The 14036-nt window shown below is 48.4% G+C and overlaps 1 protein-coding gene across 6 annotated transcripts in view; it reads left to right on the top strand.

Annotated features, from left to right (window-relative positions):
• Nucleotides 1-14036, top strand: part of LOC118397897 (rho-associated protein kinase 2-like) — a 73354-nt gene that overhangs the window by 33101 nt on the left and 26217 nt on the right. For all 6 annotated transcript variants that reach the window (XR_008071393.1, XR_008071395.1, XM_052471288.1 and 3 more), the window contains exons 8-13: nucleotides 3253-3344; nucleotides 9028-9187; nucleotides 9827-9920; nucleotides 13228-13316; nucleotides 13434-13482; nucleotides 13566-13701. Coding sequence is in view for 4 of the 6 variants with exons in the window: in XM_052471288.1 (XP_052327248.1) it covers nucleotides 3253-3344; nucleotides 9028-9187; nucleotides 9827-9920; nucleotides 13228-13316; nucleotides 13434-13482; nucleotides 13566-13701 (620 nt within the window). In the remaining 2 variants the exon portion in view is untranslated. The remainder of the gene's footprint in view (nucleotides 1-3252; nucleotides 3345-9027; nucleotides 9188-9826; nucleotides 9921-13227; nucleotides 13317-13433; nucleotides 13483-13565; nucleotides 13702-14036) is intronic.

The raw sequence follows: 14036 nt of genomic DNA, 5'->3' as shown, positions 1-14036 counted from the left end.
GTCCCACCAACTCTCTCTCTCTCTACTCACCAGCTCAGTCAGTCAGTCAGTCAGTAAGGACCAGTCCCATCAACTCTCTCTCTCTCTACTCACCAGCTCAGTCAGCAAGGACCAGTCCCATCAACTCTCTCTCTACTCACCAGCTCAGTCAGTAAGGACCAGTCCCACCAACTCTCTCTCTCTCTACTCACCAGCTCAGTCAGCAAGGACCAGTCCCATCAACTCTCTCTCTACTCACCAGCTCAGTCAGTAAGGACCAGTCCCACCAACTCTCTCTCTCTCTACTCACCAGCTCAGTCAGTCAGTAAGGACCAGTCCCATCAACTCTCTCTACTCACCAGCTCAGTCAGTCAGTCAGTCAGTAAGGACCAGTCCCACCAACTCTCTCTCTCTCTACTCACCAGCTCAGTCAGTCAGTCAGGCAGTAAGGACCAGTCCCATCAACTCTCTCTACTCACCAGCTCAGTCAGTAAGGACCAGTCCCACCAACTCTCTCTCTCTCTACTCACCAGCTCAGTCAGTCAGTCAGGCAGTAAGGACCAGTCCCATCAACTCTCTCTACTCACCAGCTCAGTCAGTCGGTAAGGACCAGTCCCATCAACTCTCTCTCTACTCACCAGCTCAGTCAGTAAGGACCAGTCCCACCAACTCTCTCTCTACTCACCAGCTCAGTCAGTCAGTAAGGACCAGTCCCATCAACTCACCAGCTCAGTCTACTCACCAGCTCAGTCAGTAAGGACCAGTCCCACCAACTCTCTCTCTCCACTCACCAGCTCTCTCAGTCAGTCAGTCAGTAAGGACCAGTCCCATCAACTCTCTCTCTACTCACCAGCTCAGTCAGTAAGGACCAGTCCCACCAACTCTCTCTCTCTCTACTCACCAGCTCAGTCAGTAAGGACCAGTCCCACCAACTCTCTCTCTCTCTCTCTACTCACCAGCTCAGTCAGTCAGCTCAAGGACCAGTCCCATCAACTCTCTCTCTCTACTCACCAGCTCAGTCAGTAAGGGACCAGTCCCAGTCCCAACTCTCTCTCTCTCTACTCACCAGCTCAGTCAGTCAGTCAGTCAGTAAGGACCAGTCCCATCAACTCTCTCTACTCACCAGCTCAGTCAGTCAGTCAGTCAGTCAGTAAGGACCAGTCCCACCAACTCTCTCTCTCTACTCACCAGCTCAGTCAGTCAGTCAGTCAGGCAGTAAGGACCAGTCCCATCAACTCTCTCTACTCACCAGCTCAGTCAGTAAGGACCAGTCCCACCAACTCTCTCTCTCTCTACTCACCAGCTCAGTCAGTCAGTCAGGCAGTAAGGACCAGTCCCATCAACTCTCTCTACTCACCAGCTCAGTCAGTCGGTAAGGACCAGTCCCATCAACTCTCTCTCTACTCACCAGCTCAGTCAGTAAGGACCAGTCCCACCAACTCTCTCTCTCTACTCACCAGCTCAGTCAGTCAGTAAGGACCAGTCCCATCAACTCTCTCTCTACTCACCAGCTCAGTCAGTAAGGACCAGTCCCACCAACTCTCTCTCTCTCTACTCACCAGCTCAGTCAGTCAGTCAGTAAGGACCAGTCCCATCAACTCTCTCTCTACTCACCAGCTCAGTCAGTCAGCAAGGACCAGTCCCATCAACTCTCTCTCTCTCTACTCACCAGCTCAGTCAGTAAGGACCAGTCCCACCAACTCTCTCTCTCTCTACTCACCAGCTCAGTCAGTAAGGACCAGTCCCACCAACTCTCTCTCTCTCTACTCACCAGCTCAGTCAGTCAGTAAGGACCAGTCCCATCAACTCTATCTACTCACCAGCTCAGTCAGTCAGTCAGTCAGTAAGGACCAGTCCCACCAACTCTCTCTCTCTCTACTCACCAGCTCAGTCAGTCAGTCAGGCAGTAAGGACCAGTCCCATCAACTCTCTCTACTCACCAGCTCAGTCAGTAAGGACCAGTCCCACCAACTCTCTCTCTCTACTCACCAGCTCAGTCAGTAAGGACCAGTCCCACCAACTCTCTCTCTCTACTCACCAGCTCAGTCAGTAAGGACCAGTCCCACCAACTCTCTCTCTCTACTCACCAGCTCAGTCAGTAAGGACCAGTCCCATCAACTCTCTCTCTACTCACCAGCTCAGTCAGTAAGGACCAGTCCCATCAACTCTCTCTCTACTCACCAGCTCAGTCAGTAAGGACCAGTCCCACCAACTCTCTCTCTACTCACCAGCTCAGTCAGTAAGGACCAGTCCCATCAACTCTCTCTCTACTCACCAGCTCAGTCAGTAAGGACCAGTCCCACCAACTCTCTCTCTCTACTCACCAGCTCAGTCAGTAAGTCAGTCAGTAAGGACCAGTCCCATCAACTCTCTCTACTCACCAGCTCAGTCAGTCAGTCAGTAAGGACCAGTCCCACCAACTCTCTCTCTACTCACCAGCTCAGTCAGTAAGGACCAGTCCCACCAACTCTCTCTACTCACCAGCTCAGTCAGTCAACTCTCTCTCTACCCACCAGCTCAGTCAGTCAACTCTCTCTCTCTCTACTCACCAGCTCAGTCAGTCAACTCTCTCTCTTAATCCTGTCCCTCCCCATCTCTCTTTTTCCCCCCACATTTCTGCTTTTCTCTCTTTGGCAATCGGCCCTCCTTGTTGTTTTGGTATGCTCTCTCTCTCTCCTTTCTCTTCTCTCCATATTTCTCTTTCTGTATTACCTTATAGCTCTTTCATATTCACTCTCAGCTCAGTGCTCTGTATGTCTGCCATTGTCTCTCCCATCATGTTTTCTAGTGGGGCACACCCCTCCCTTGCTCTGTTCCTTTTGGCTGAGTCTGGAATGTCCCACACGTGGCAGTCCAAACTGCCGCACCCCTCCGGCCCTGCACCCTGTGGCAGAGGAGGGAGGGAGGCCAGATGGGAAGAGGAGGGAGGGAATTGCAGCAGTAGATATAGTAGTGGGGTGTCAGTAGTGTTGTTGACTAGTCTGGTCCCTACTTTGCTCCTGTGTAACTTCCTGGATCTACGTTCTCCCGTATCACTACTCTTACTGGCTGCGCTAAGACTCTTGTTCTACTGGCCGTTACTGACCGCTGTAGTGGCCGTGAGGCGGTCCAGCCTGGCCAATCAGTGGACTGTGGTCAGTGCCTAGTGGGTTAGTGGTCACTCCAGCTGTGTGGAGCAAAGTGGCGCTTTGCTTTGTGTTCATGTTGCGGTCAATTTGCACGTTTGAGTGAGTGACCGCTCTCTGACCGCTCCGTCCCATTGGCTATGTACAGGGAGGTGCGTCTGGGGAGGAACGGCGTGGAGGAGATCAAGAGACACCCCTTCTTCACGAACGACCAGTGGACCTTCGACACCATCCGAGAGAGTAAGTGTGTGTGTTCAGTCAAACCGTGTGTATTTGTGTGTGTGTATGTCTTCAGTCATACTGTGTGTGTGTGGTTATTTGTGTGTGTGTGTGTGTGTGTGTGCCTGTCTGCCCCTGTCTCTCTGTCTCCTTCCCAATCTCTCTCCATCACCCAACTTGTTATTGTCATGACTTGACACTACAGTTCATTCCCATGTAGGGAGCCTGAATCTCTACTCTATCAGCAGAGACTGAGCAGAACAGTCACGTGTCTATCATCAGCACTGCAGCACAACCCTGCATGGCCAGAGGCCGTGTGTTCACTATCACTTGTCTCAGAGTAGGAATACTGATCTAGGATCAGCTCTTTCCTGCTGTCCATGTGATCTTATTCATTGTGATCTAAAAGTCCAAACAGATCCTGGATCAGCACTCCTACTCTTGATGTATATTGAACTATTACTAATCGCTCATTACAGCATAGTACACTGTGCAATGCTACACAGATTCATGCTTGATGAGGAGTATGTACTTGGGCTGCTCAATCCTTCCATCCTCACTGATTTTGATATCATGTGACAAATCTATTGAAAGTACTACGGTGGGATCACACACACACACACACACACACACACACACACACACAGAAACGTTGGAAAGGGGGGGCAATGCAACTAGACTGGGTAGCCATTTGACTAGATGTTCAGGAGTTGTGTGGCTTGGGGGTAGAAGCTATTTAGGAAGCATCTTGGACCTAGATTTGGCGCTCCGGTACCGCTTGCCGTGCGATAGCAGAGAGACCAGTCTATGACTTGGGTGGCTGGGGTCTTTGACAATTTTTAGGGCCTTCCTCTGACACCGCCTGGTATAGAGGTCCTGTATGGCAGGAAGCTTGGCCCCAGTGATGTACTGGGCCGTTCGCACTACCCTCTGTAGTGCCTTGCGGTCGGAAGGCCGAGCAGTTGCCATAGCAGGCAGTGATGCAACCAGTCATGATGCTCTCGATGGTGCAGCTGTAGAACCTTTTGAGGATCTGAGGACCCAAGCCAAATCTTTTCAGTCTCCTAGGGGGAATAGGTTTTGTCGTGCCTTCTTCACGACTGTCTTGGTGTGCTTGGACGGTGTAAGTTTGTTGGTGATGTGGACACCGAGAAACTTGACGCTCTCAACCTGCTCCACTACAGCCCCGTCGATGAGAATGGTGGAGGGCTCAGTCCTCTTTTTCCTGTAGTACACAATCATCTCCTTTGTCTTGATCACGTTGAGGTGAGAGGTTGTTGTCCTAGCACCACACGGCCAGGTTTCTGACCTCCCTATAGGCTGTCTCGTCGTTATCAGTGATCAGGCCTACCACTGTTGTGTCATCAGCAAACTTAATGATGGTGTTGGAGTCGTGCCTGGTCGTGCAGTCATGAGTGAATGGGGAGTAAAGGAGGGGACTGAGCACGCAGTGTTCTCCTAGTATCAGTGTTCTTCTTTTGGGTTCCCCCACGCTATAGTATCAGTGTTCTTCTTTTGGGTTCCCCCACGCTATAGTATCAGTGTTCTGTTGGGTTCCCCCACGCTATAGTATCAGTGTTCTGTTGGGTTCCCCCACGCTATAGTATCAGTGTTCTGTTGGGTTCCCCCACGCTATAGTATCAGTGTTCTGTTGGGTTCCCCCACGCTATAGTATCAGTGTTCTGTTGGGTTCCCTCACGCTATAGTATCAGTGGTGTTCTATTTGGTTCCCTAACGCTATAGTATCAGTGTTCTGTTGGGTTCCCCCACGCTATAGTATCAGTGTTTTGTTGGGTTCCCCCACGCTATAGTATCAGTGTTCTGTTGGGTTCCCCCACGCTATAGTATCAGTGTTCTGTTGGGTTCCCCCACGCTATAGTATCAGTGTTCTTCTATTGGGTTCCCTCACGCTATAGTATCCGTGTTCTGTTGGGTTCCCCCACGCTATAGTATCAGTGTTCTTCTATTGGGTTCCCTCACGCTATAGTATCAGTGTTCTTCTATTGGGTTCCCTAACGCTATAGTATCAGTGTTCTGTTGGGTTCCCCCACGCTATAGTATCAGTGTTCTGTTGGGTTCCCCCACGCTATAGTATCAGTGTTCTGTTGGGTTCCCTCACGCTATAGTATCAGTGTTCTGTTGGGTTCCCTCACGCTATAGTATCAGTGTTCTGTTGGGTTCCCTCACGCTATAGTATCAGTGTTCTGTTGGGTTCCCTCACGCTATAGTATCAGTGTTCTAATGGGTTCCCTCATGCTATAGTATCAGTGTTCTATTGGGTTCCCTCACGCTATAGTATCAGTGTTCTGTTGGGTTCCCCAACGCTATAGTATCAGTGTTCTTCTATTGGGTTCCCTCACGCTATAGTATCCGTGTTCTGTTGGGTTCCCCCACGATATAGTATCAGTGTTCTTCTATTGGGTTCCCTCACGCTATAGTATCAGTGTTCTTCTATTGGGTTCCCTAACGCTATAGTATCAGTGTTCTGTTGGGTTCCCCCCACGCTATAGTATCAGTGTTCTAATGGGTTCCCTCACGCTATAGTATCAGTGTTCTTCTATTGGGTTCCCTCACGCTATAGTATCCGTGTTCTGTTGGGTTCCCCCACGCTATAGTATCAGTGTTCTTCTATTGGGTTCCCTCACGCTATAGTATCAGTGTTCTTCTATTGGATTCCCTAACGCTATAGTATTAGTGTTCTGTTGGGTTCCCCCACGCTATAGTATCAGTGTTCTGTTGGGTTCCCCCACGCTATAGTATCAGTGTTCTGTTGGGTTCCCTCACACTATAGTATCAGTGTTCTGTTGGGTTCCCTCACGCTATAGTATCAGTGTTCTGTTGGGTTCCCTCACACTATAGTATCAGTGTTCTAATGGGTTCCCTCACGCTATAGTATCAGTGTTCTGTTGGGTTCCCTTACGCTATAGTATCAGTGTTCTGTTGGGTTCCCTCACGCTATAGTATCAGTGTACTGTTGGGTTACCCCACGCTATAGTATCAGTGTTCTAATGGGTTCCCTCACGCTATAGTATCAGTGTTCTGTTGGGTTCCCTTACGCTATAGTATCAGTGTTCTTCTATTGGGTTCCCCCACGCTATAGTATCAGTGTTCTAATGGGTTCCCTCACGCTATAATATCAGTGTTCTTCTATTGAGTTCCCCCACGCTATAGTATCAGTGTTCTTCTATTGGGTTCCCCCACGCTATAGTATCAGTGTTCTTCTATTGGGTTCCCCACGCTATAGTATCAGTGTTCTTCTATTGGGTTCCCTCACGCTATAGTATCAGTGTTCTTCTATTGGGTTCCCTCACGCTATAGTATCAGTGTTCTATTGGGTTCCCCCACGCTATAGTATCAGTGTTCTAATGGGTTCCCTCACGCTATAGTATCAGTGTTCTTCTAATGAGTTCCCTCACGCTATAGTATCAGTGTTCTTCTATTGGGTTCCCCCACGCTATAGTATCAGTGTTCTTCTATTGGGTTCCCCCACGCTATAGTATCAGTGTTCTTCTATTGGGTTCCCCCACGCTATAGTATCAGTGTTCTTCTATTGGGTTCCACCACGCTATAGTATCAGTGTTCTTCTAATGAGTTCCCTCACGCTATAGTATCAGTGTTCTATTGGGTTCCCCACGCTATAGTATCAGTGTTCTAATGGGTTCCCTCACGCTATAGTATCAGTGTTCTTCTAATGAGTTCCCTCACGCTATAGTATCAGTGTTCTTCTATTGGGTTCCCCCACGCTATAGTATCAGTGTTCTTCTATTGGGTTCCCCCACGCTATAGTATCAGTGTTCTTCTATTGGGTTCCCCCACACTATAGTATCAGTGTTCTTCTATTGGGTTCCACCACGCTATAGTATCAGTGTTCTTCTAATGAGTTCCCTCACGCTATAGTATCAGTGTTCTTCTATTGGGTTCCCCCACGCTATAGTATCAGTGTTCTGTTGGGTTCCCCCACGCTATAGTATCAGTGTTCTGTTGGGTTCCCCCACGCTATAGTATCAGTGTTCTAATGGGTTCTCCCACGCTATAGTATCAGTGTTCTAATGGGTTCCCTCACGCTATAGTATCAGTGTTCTTCTATTGGGTTCCCTAACGCTATAGTATCAGTGTTATTCTGTTGGGTTCCCCCACACTATATTATCAGTGTTCTGTTGGGTTCCCCCACACTATATTATCAGTGTTCTAATGGGTTCCCCCACACTATAGTCAGCCCATTGTCTCCCGTTACTATAGGTGTGCACTTACACACTCCCCATCATGGATTTAAAAGTGCAGGATTTGTGTAAGCATTGACTGGGGAAAGTTTCCACCATTGCCAAATCAATGGGAGAAAGTTTGCAGGTGGATAAGGGTGGAGAATGTGAAGGCAGCTTCACTCTCTAGTCTGCTCAATAGCTAGCATGCTGAAGCCCCATTTCTGACTGTTGCCTGAAATAAAGCTGTAAAACCCTTGGATGTGGGAGACTGGGTCTGCCTATCAAATGGCACCCTATTCCCTACAAAGTGCACTACTTTTGACCAGAGCACTATGGGATTCCTTATTGGCCCTGGTCAAAGGTAGTGCCCTATATAGGGAATGGAGTGACATTTGGGACACAGCCTGTGTGTGCTAGTAAGCACCCTGTCCAATGATGGAGCAAGGGAGGGGACAGAGGTAGCTCTCTATGTGCTTGCAGGAGTAATAAGAGGGGCACCCCAGAACCACTGCACCAGCCCCAGATCAGATTTGAGGGCGGTCGCTCCCTCCTCTCTCCACTCTTACTGTGGCCACAGCTGCCTGTCATTAGCCTACCCGCTATCAGGAGCATGCTGGGAAAGCCATGCCGCAATTGGCTCCCCGGGAGCTGGGACCGTGTCTGTCTCTCTCCAGTCTCACCACACAGCTCTTGCTTTTCGCTTTTTCTTTTTCTTTCATTCCCTCTTTTATTGCTCGCTTTCTCATTTTTCTCTCTCTCCCATTTGTCCACCATCTATTGATCTCTCCCTACTGAGGGTTCTGTCTTGACTTGGTTCTCTTTGCCTGGAGCCAGAATGGATCCTGTTGAAGAAATAAAATCCAACATGGCCACTTAGTTTCCTAGCCAGTAGTGACATCTTTATAGGTTGTCGAGCAACTTGGCTCGTCTCAGCTTTCGCCTCCTGGCCCCTTGACACAGTTCTGTCCGCCTACTGTACAGATGGAGGGGAGTTAGTTCTCTCTCTCCTAGAGTGTGTTTAGGTGTGTGAAAGGCAACAGTGTGTGTTGGGGCACAAAGAGGGCACTGTAGGGGGAGAGAGAGGAGTGGTGGGTTTGGAGTCCGCCCCACGCCAGCTCGCTCCTACCGCCTGTGCCCAGGGCGGTTCGGTGTACTATAGACTACACACACCTAGAACATCCCAGTATAGTCTAAAAATGATATCTTATTGAGAATTGGAGGAGCCAACGGTTATCTCTGTGTTAGTGTCTATTGATTGAGACCAATTATAGCACTGAGTTGATTGATTTTAGACATTTTAACCATCTGTCTCCAAACTCTGCCCAAACCCACACTATTTCCACCCCTTCCTGTTCTCTCGCTCGCTCTCTCACACTCTTTGCTTCTTTCTGACTGAATCTCTCTCTCACTTTGCCTCTCTCCTCCCTCTCTGTCACCTCTCTACCTCCTCTGCTTCTCCCGCTCTGCATTCCTCTCTCACTCTCTGCCTGTCCCTCGTTCAGCCGTGGCCCCAGTAGTGCCGGAGTTGAGCAGTGACATAGACACCAGTAACTTTGACGAGATTGAGGATGAAAAAGGCGACGTGGAGACCTTTCCCACACCAAAGGCCTTTGTGGGCAACCAGCTGCCATTTGTGGGTTTCACCTACTTCAAGGAAGACCAGTAAGGCTAATTGTTTTCTATCTATACTAAGAGTGAAGTTTGGCATCTATACAGTGTCTGTATATAGTTATATTATTGTTATATTTAGCTTCAGCAAGCTAGCCAATTATCCAGGAATCGGGTTTGGTTTACTACATTTAAATTGGAATGAATTTGAATCTATGTACTGTATGTTTTTTTGTTAACGGTCTGTCTTTATTCACTAGGGTATTTGGTTTTTTAAGGCTCTGTGCTCTGCAGGAAATGTGCTTAGTCAGCTCTGCCTGTAACTAGAGAGGGATGGAGGGAGGGAGAGGGATGGAGGGAGAGATTGTTTCATACATGTAGAACTGTAAAACCGTTTTAAGCCAGTCGTACACTGTGCGTCTGTTCCTGCTTTACACTGCCTCCTTGTTCCAATAGCCCTTCTAGAAAATCCATGCGGATAAAAGTCTGATCTTATGATCACGATCAGTGAATGGGGATTGTAGCGCTGGAGTCTGAAGTGGGTGGGTCCTGGGTTGGGCCGGGATGTGTTATGGGGCGGGACACTGGCATGGAGGTTGGCATGGTGTGGTAGGGCACCTCAGGTAAAGCCAGTTTAAAGACCCATGTCCTCTCTCCTCCCTCTCCCTTGCTTTTACCCTCCTCCTCTACCAGATTGCTAAGCAGTGTGGATAAAGTGATCTCTTTGGAGGAATCTAAGGACTGTGTGGATAACTGTGAGGAAAAACAGGACAGCATCAAAGGAGAGGTAGGTTGTTCAATCGTTGCATACATACATACATACATGTGTTTGGGTTTGTTTGCTTGTTTTTAAAGCACAGCTGGGAGCAGAGGGGAAGATGTGTACTCAGATGGCCTGAGATGACATTTGAGCCCAAATGTCAAATTTAAATGTTTGATGCAATGTAGTAGCTCTGAAGACTAACCAGTAAAATGGAACACTCTCATAGACAGACATACTTCTTAGACTGATTGAATAGAACACTCAGACATACTCAGGATGTGTTTGTAAATTGAATCTGGAGTGCCAGAGTGCCCTCTGGGCGTTCTTAAACTTAGAGGGTTGTCAGATTGTCCGTACGTAAATTGGGAGCGTTTCATTCTCGGAGCATTCAGAGCGCACACTGGACACTCTGGCTGAGGAGTAGGGTTGATCCCAGCGTTCTGGCCTCACAACAGCAGTCAAACACACAAGCTAACTGGCTAAAGTTGTCTAGCCCCTACTGCCCAGCCCCTACTGCCCAGCCCCTACTGCCCAGCCCCTACTGCCCAGCCCCTACTGCCCAGACCCTACAATATCTCTACCTGTACATGACCATCTGATCATTTATCACTCCAGTGTTAATCTGCAAAATTGTATTATTCACCTACCTCCTCATGCCTTTTGCACACATTGTATATAGACTGCCCATTTTTTTCTACTGTGTTATTGACTTGTTTATTGTTTACTCCATGTGTAACTCTGTGTTGTCTGTTCACACTGCTATGCTTTATCTTGGCCAGGTCGCAGTTGCAAATGAGAACTTGTTCTCAACTAGCCTACCTGGTTAAATAAAGGTGAAATAAAAAAATAAAACATCCAGACACAAATGAGAGAACGCCTCACTCTGACCATTTTACTCCCCTAGCAGAGCTGGTTAGGCAGTTTTCATGTTATCCAGAGTGTTGGTAACTGTAATTGTGCTGCTGGCAACAATTTAATTACGCTTCTTTGCTGACGTTTACCGATACCGGCCATATTCAACAGGTGTTGATTGTTTGTCAATTCGTAAGTTACTCTGCGCTCTGGCACACTCAGACGAGAGTGCTCTGAAATAGCCAGAGTGAATTTACGAACGCACCCTCAATTATCAGACAGACGCAATAGAATTCTATCTGACAGACATACAGCAACTGACAGAACTCAGCGCTGTGTGATTACCAGACAGAACTGACAGAACTCAGCGCTGTGTGATTACCAGACAGAACTGACAGAACTCAGCGCTGTGTGATTACCAGACAGAACTGACAGAACTCAGCGCTGTGTGATTACCAGACAGAACTGACAGAACTCAGCGCTGTGTGATTACCAGACAGAACTGACAGAACTCAGCGCTGTGTGATTACCAGACAGAACTGACAGAACTCAGCGCTGTGTGATTACCAGACAGAACTGACAGAACTCAGCGCTGTGTGATTACCAGACAGAACTGTCAGACTGACAGAACTCAGCGCTGTGTGATTACCAGACAGAACTGTCAAACTGACAGAACCCAGAGCTGTGTGATTACCAGACAGAACTGTCAAACTGACAGAACCCAGCGCTGTGTGATTACCAGACAGAACTGTCAAACTGACAGAACCCAGAGCTGTGTGATTACCAGACAGAACTGTCAAACTGACAGAACCCAGAGCTGTGTGATTACCAGACAGAACTGTCAAACTGACAGAACCCAGCGCTTTGTGATTACCAGACAGAACTGACAGAACTCATCGTTGTGTGATTACCAGACAGAACTGACAAAACCCAGCGCTGTGTGATTACCAGACAGAACTGACAAAACCCAGCGCTGTGTGATTACCAGACAGAACTGACAGAACCCAGCGTTGTGTGATTACCAGACAGAACTGACAAAACCCAGCGCTGTGTGATTACCAGACAGAACTGACAGAACCCAGCGCTGTGTGATTACCAGACAGAACTGACAGAACCCAGCGCTGTGTGATTACCAGACAGAACTGACAGAACTCAGCGCTGTGTGATTACCAGACAGAACTGACAGAACCCAGCGCTGTGTGATTACCAGACAGAACTGACAGAACTCAGCGCTGTGTGATTACCAGACAGAACTGACAGAACCCAGAGCTGTGTGATTACCAGACAGAACTGTCAAACTGACAGAACCCAGAGCTGTGTGATTACCAGACAGAACTGTCAAACTGACAGAACCCAGCGCTTTGTGATTACCAGACAGAACTGACAGAACTCATCGTTGTGTGATTACCAGACAGAACTGACAAAACCCAGCGCTGTGTGATTACCAGACAGAACTGACAAAACCCAGCGCTGTGTGATTACCAGACAGAACTGACAGAACCCAGCGTTGTGTGATTACCAGACAGAACTGACAAAACCCAGCGCTGTGTGATTACCAGACAGAACTGACAGAACCCAGCGCTGTGTGATTACCAGACAGAACTGACAGAACCCAGCGCTGTGTGATTACCAGACAGAACTGACAGAACTCAGCGCTGTGTGATTACCAGACAGAACTGACAGAACCCAGCGCTGTGTGATTACCAGACAGAACTGACAGAACTCAGCGCTGTGTGATTACCAGACAGAACTGACAAAACCCAGCGCTGTGTGATTACCAGACAGAACTGACAGAACCCAGCGTTGTGTGATTACCAGACAGAACTGACAAAACCCAGCGCTGTGTGATTACCAGACAGAACTGACAGAACCCAGCGTTGTGTGATTACCAGACAGAACTGACAAAACCCAGCGCTGTGTGATTACCAGACAGAACTGACAGAACCCAGCGTTGTGTGATTACCAGACAGAACTGACAGAACTCAGCGCTGTGTGATTACCAGACAGAACTGACAAAACCCAGCGCTGTGTGATTACCAGACAGAACTGACAGAACCCAGCGCTGTGTGATTACCAGACAGAACTGACAGAACCCAGCGCTGTGTGATTACCAGACAGAACTGACAGAACCCAGCGCTGTGTGATTACCAGACAGAACTGACAGAACTCAGCGCTGTGTGATTACCAGACAGAACTGACAGAACCCAGCGCTGTGTGATTACCAGACAGAACTGACAGAACTCAGCGCTGTGTGATTACCAGACAGAACTCAGCTCTGTGTGATTACCAGACAGAACTGTCAGACTGACAGCACTCAGCGCTGTGTGATTACCTGACAGAACTGACAGAACTGACAGAACTCAGCGCTGTGTGATTACCAGACAGAACTGACAGACCTATACCTGAGTGTATGAGCTCCATCTGGTGATCTCCATGTTAGTGTGCGTACCTGTTAACTCTCCTTCCCTCTCTTCTTCAGTCAGATCAGCTGCAGAAGAAGCTCCATTGTCTTGAGGAGCAGCTCAACCATGAGATGCAGGCCAAAGACCACCTGGAAAACAAATACAAGTAGGGCTCACCTCAACACACACACACACACACACACACACACACACACACACACACACACACACACACACACACACACACACACTTACTTACTCCCACATGTTCCTCTCTCCCCAGGACTACCACTTGTCATCTAGAGAAGCTGGTTAAAGAACTGGAGGAAGAGGTGAGACTGGGTGATGTGCAGTATGTAGAGTTGGTCAGTAATGTTTTGGCACATCACACATGAACCCTTCCCTGTCCCTGTAGATGAGCAGCAGGCAGAGAGTGGAGTCTTCTCTGAGGCAGCTGGAGAGAGAGAGGGCCCTGCTGCAGTACCAGAGTGCAGAGAATCTCCGCAAAGTGGAGCTGGAGGCGGACAGGAAACGCTGCCTGGAGAACGACCGTAAGCCCAGGCTGTGTGACACATACACATGGAACCATAGAAGTAGAATCCATTGAACAGATCTCCCCATTCAAGGGTTAGCAGGGTTTCCCAAACTATGTCCTCGGGACCCGACGGGGGGCACGGTGTGTTTTTTTTTTTTGTTGCCCTAATGCTACACAGCTAATTCAAATGATAAAAGCTTGATGATTACTTGATTTATTTTAATCAGCTGTGTTGTGCTAGTGCAAAAAAATAGGTCTGCACCCTCTGAGGTCCCAAGGACAGAGTTTGGGAAACCTGGGTTAAGAGGTACCAAGCCCTTTCAATGGATGCTACGTCTATGTATGGAACAT

The sequence above is a fragment of the Oncorhynchus keta genome, chromosome 19, assembly GCF_023373465.1.
Source record: "Oncorhynchus keta strain PuntledgeMale-10-30-2019 chromosome 19, Oket_V2, whole genome shotgun sequence".
NCBI lineage: Eukaryota > Metazoa > Chordata > Actinopteri > Salmoniformes > Salmonidae > Oncorhynchus > Oncorhynchus keta.
Note: the sequence above shows the minus strand (reverse complement) of the source record. Positions and strands in the feature narration are given on the sequence as shown.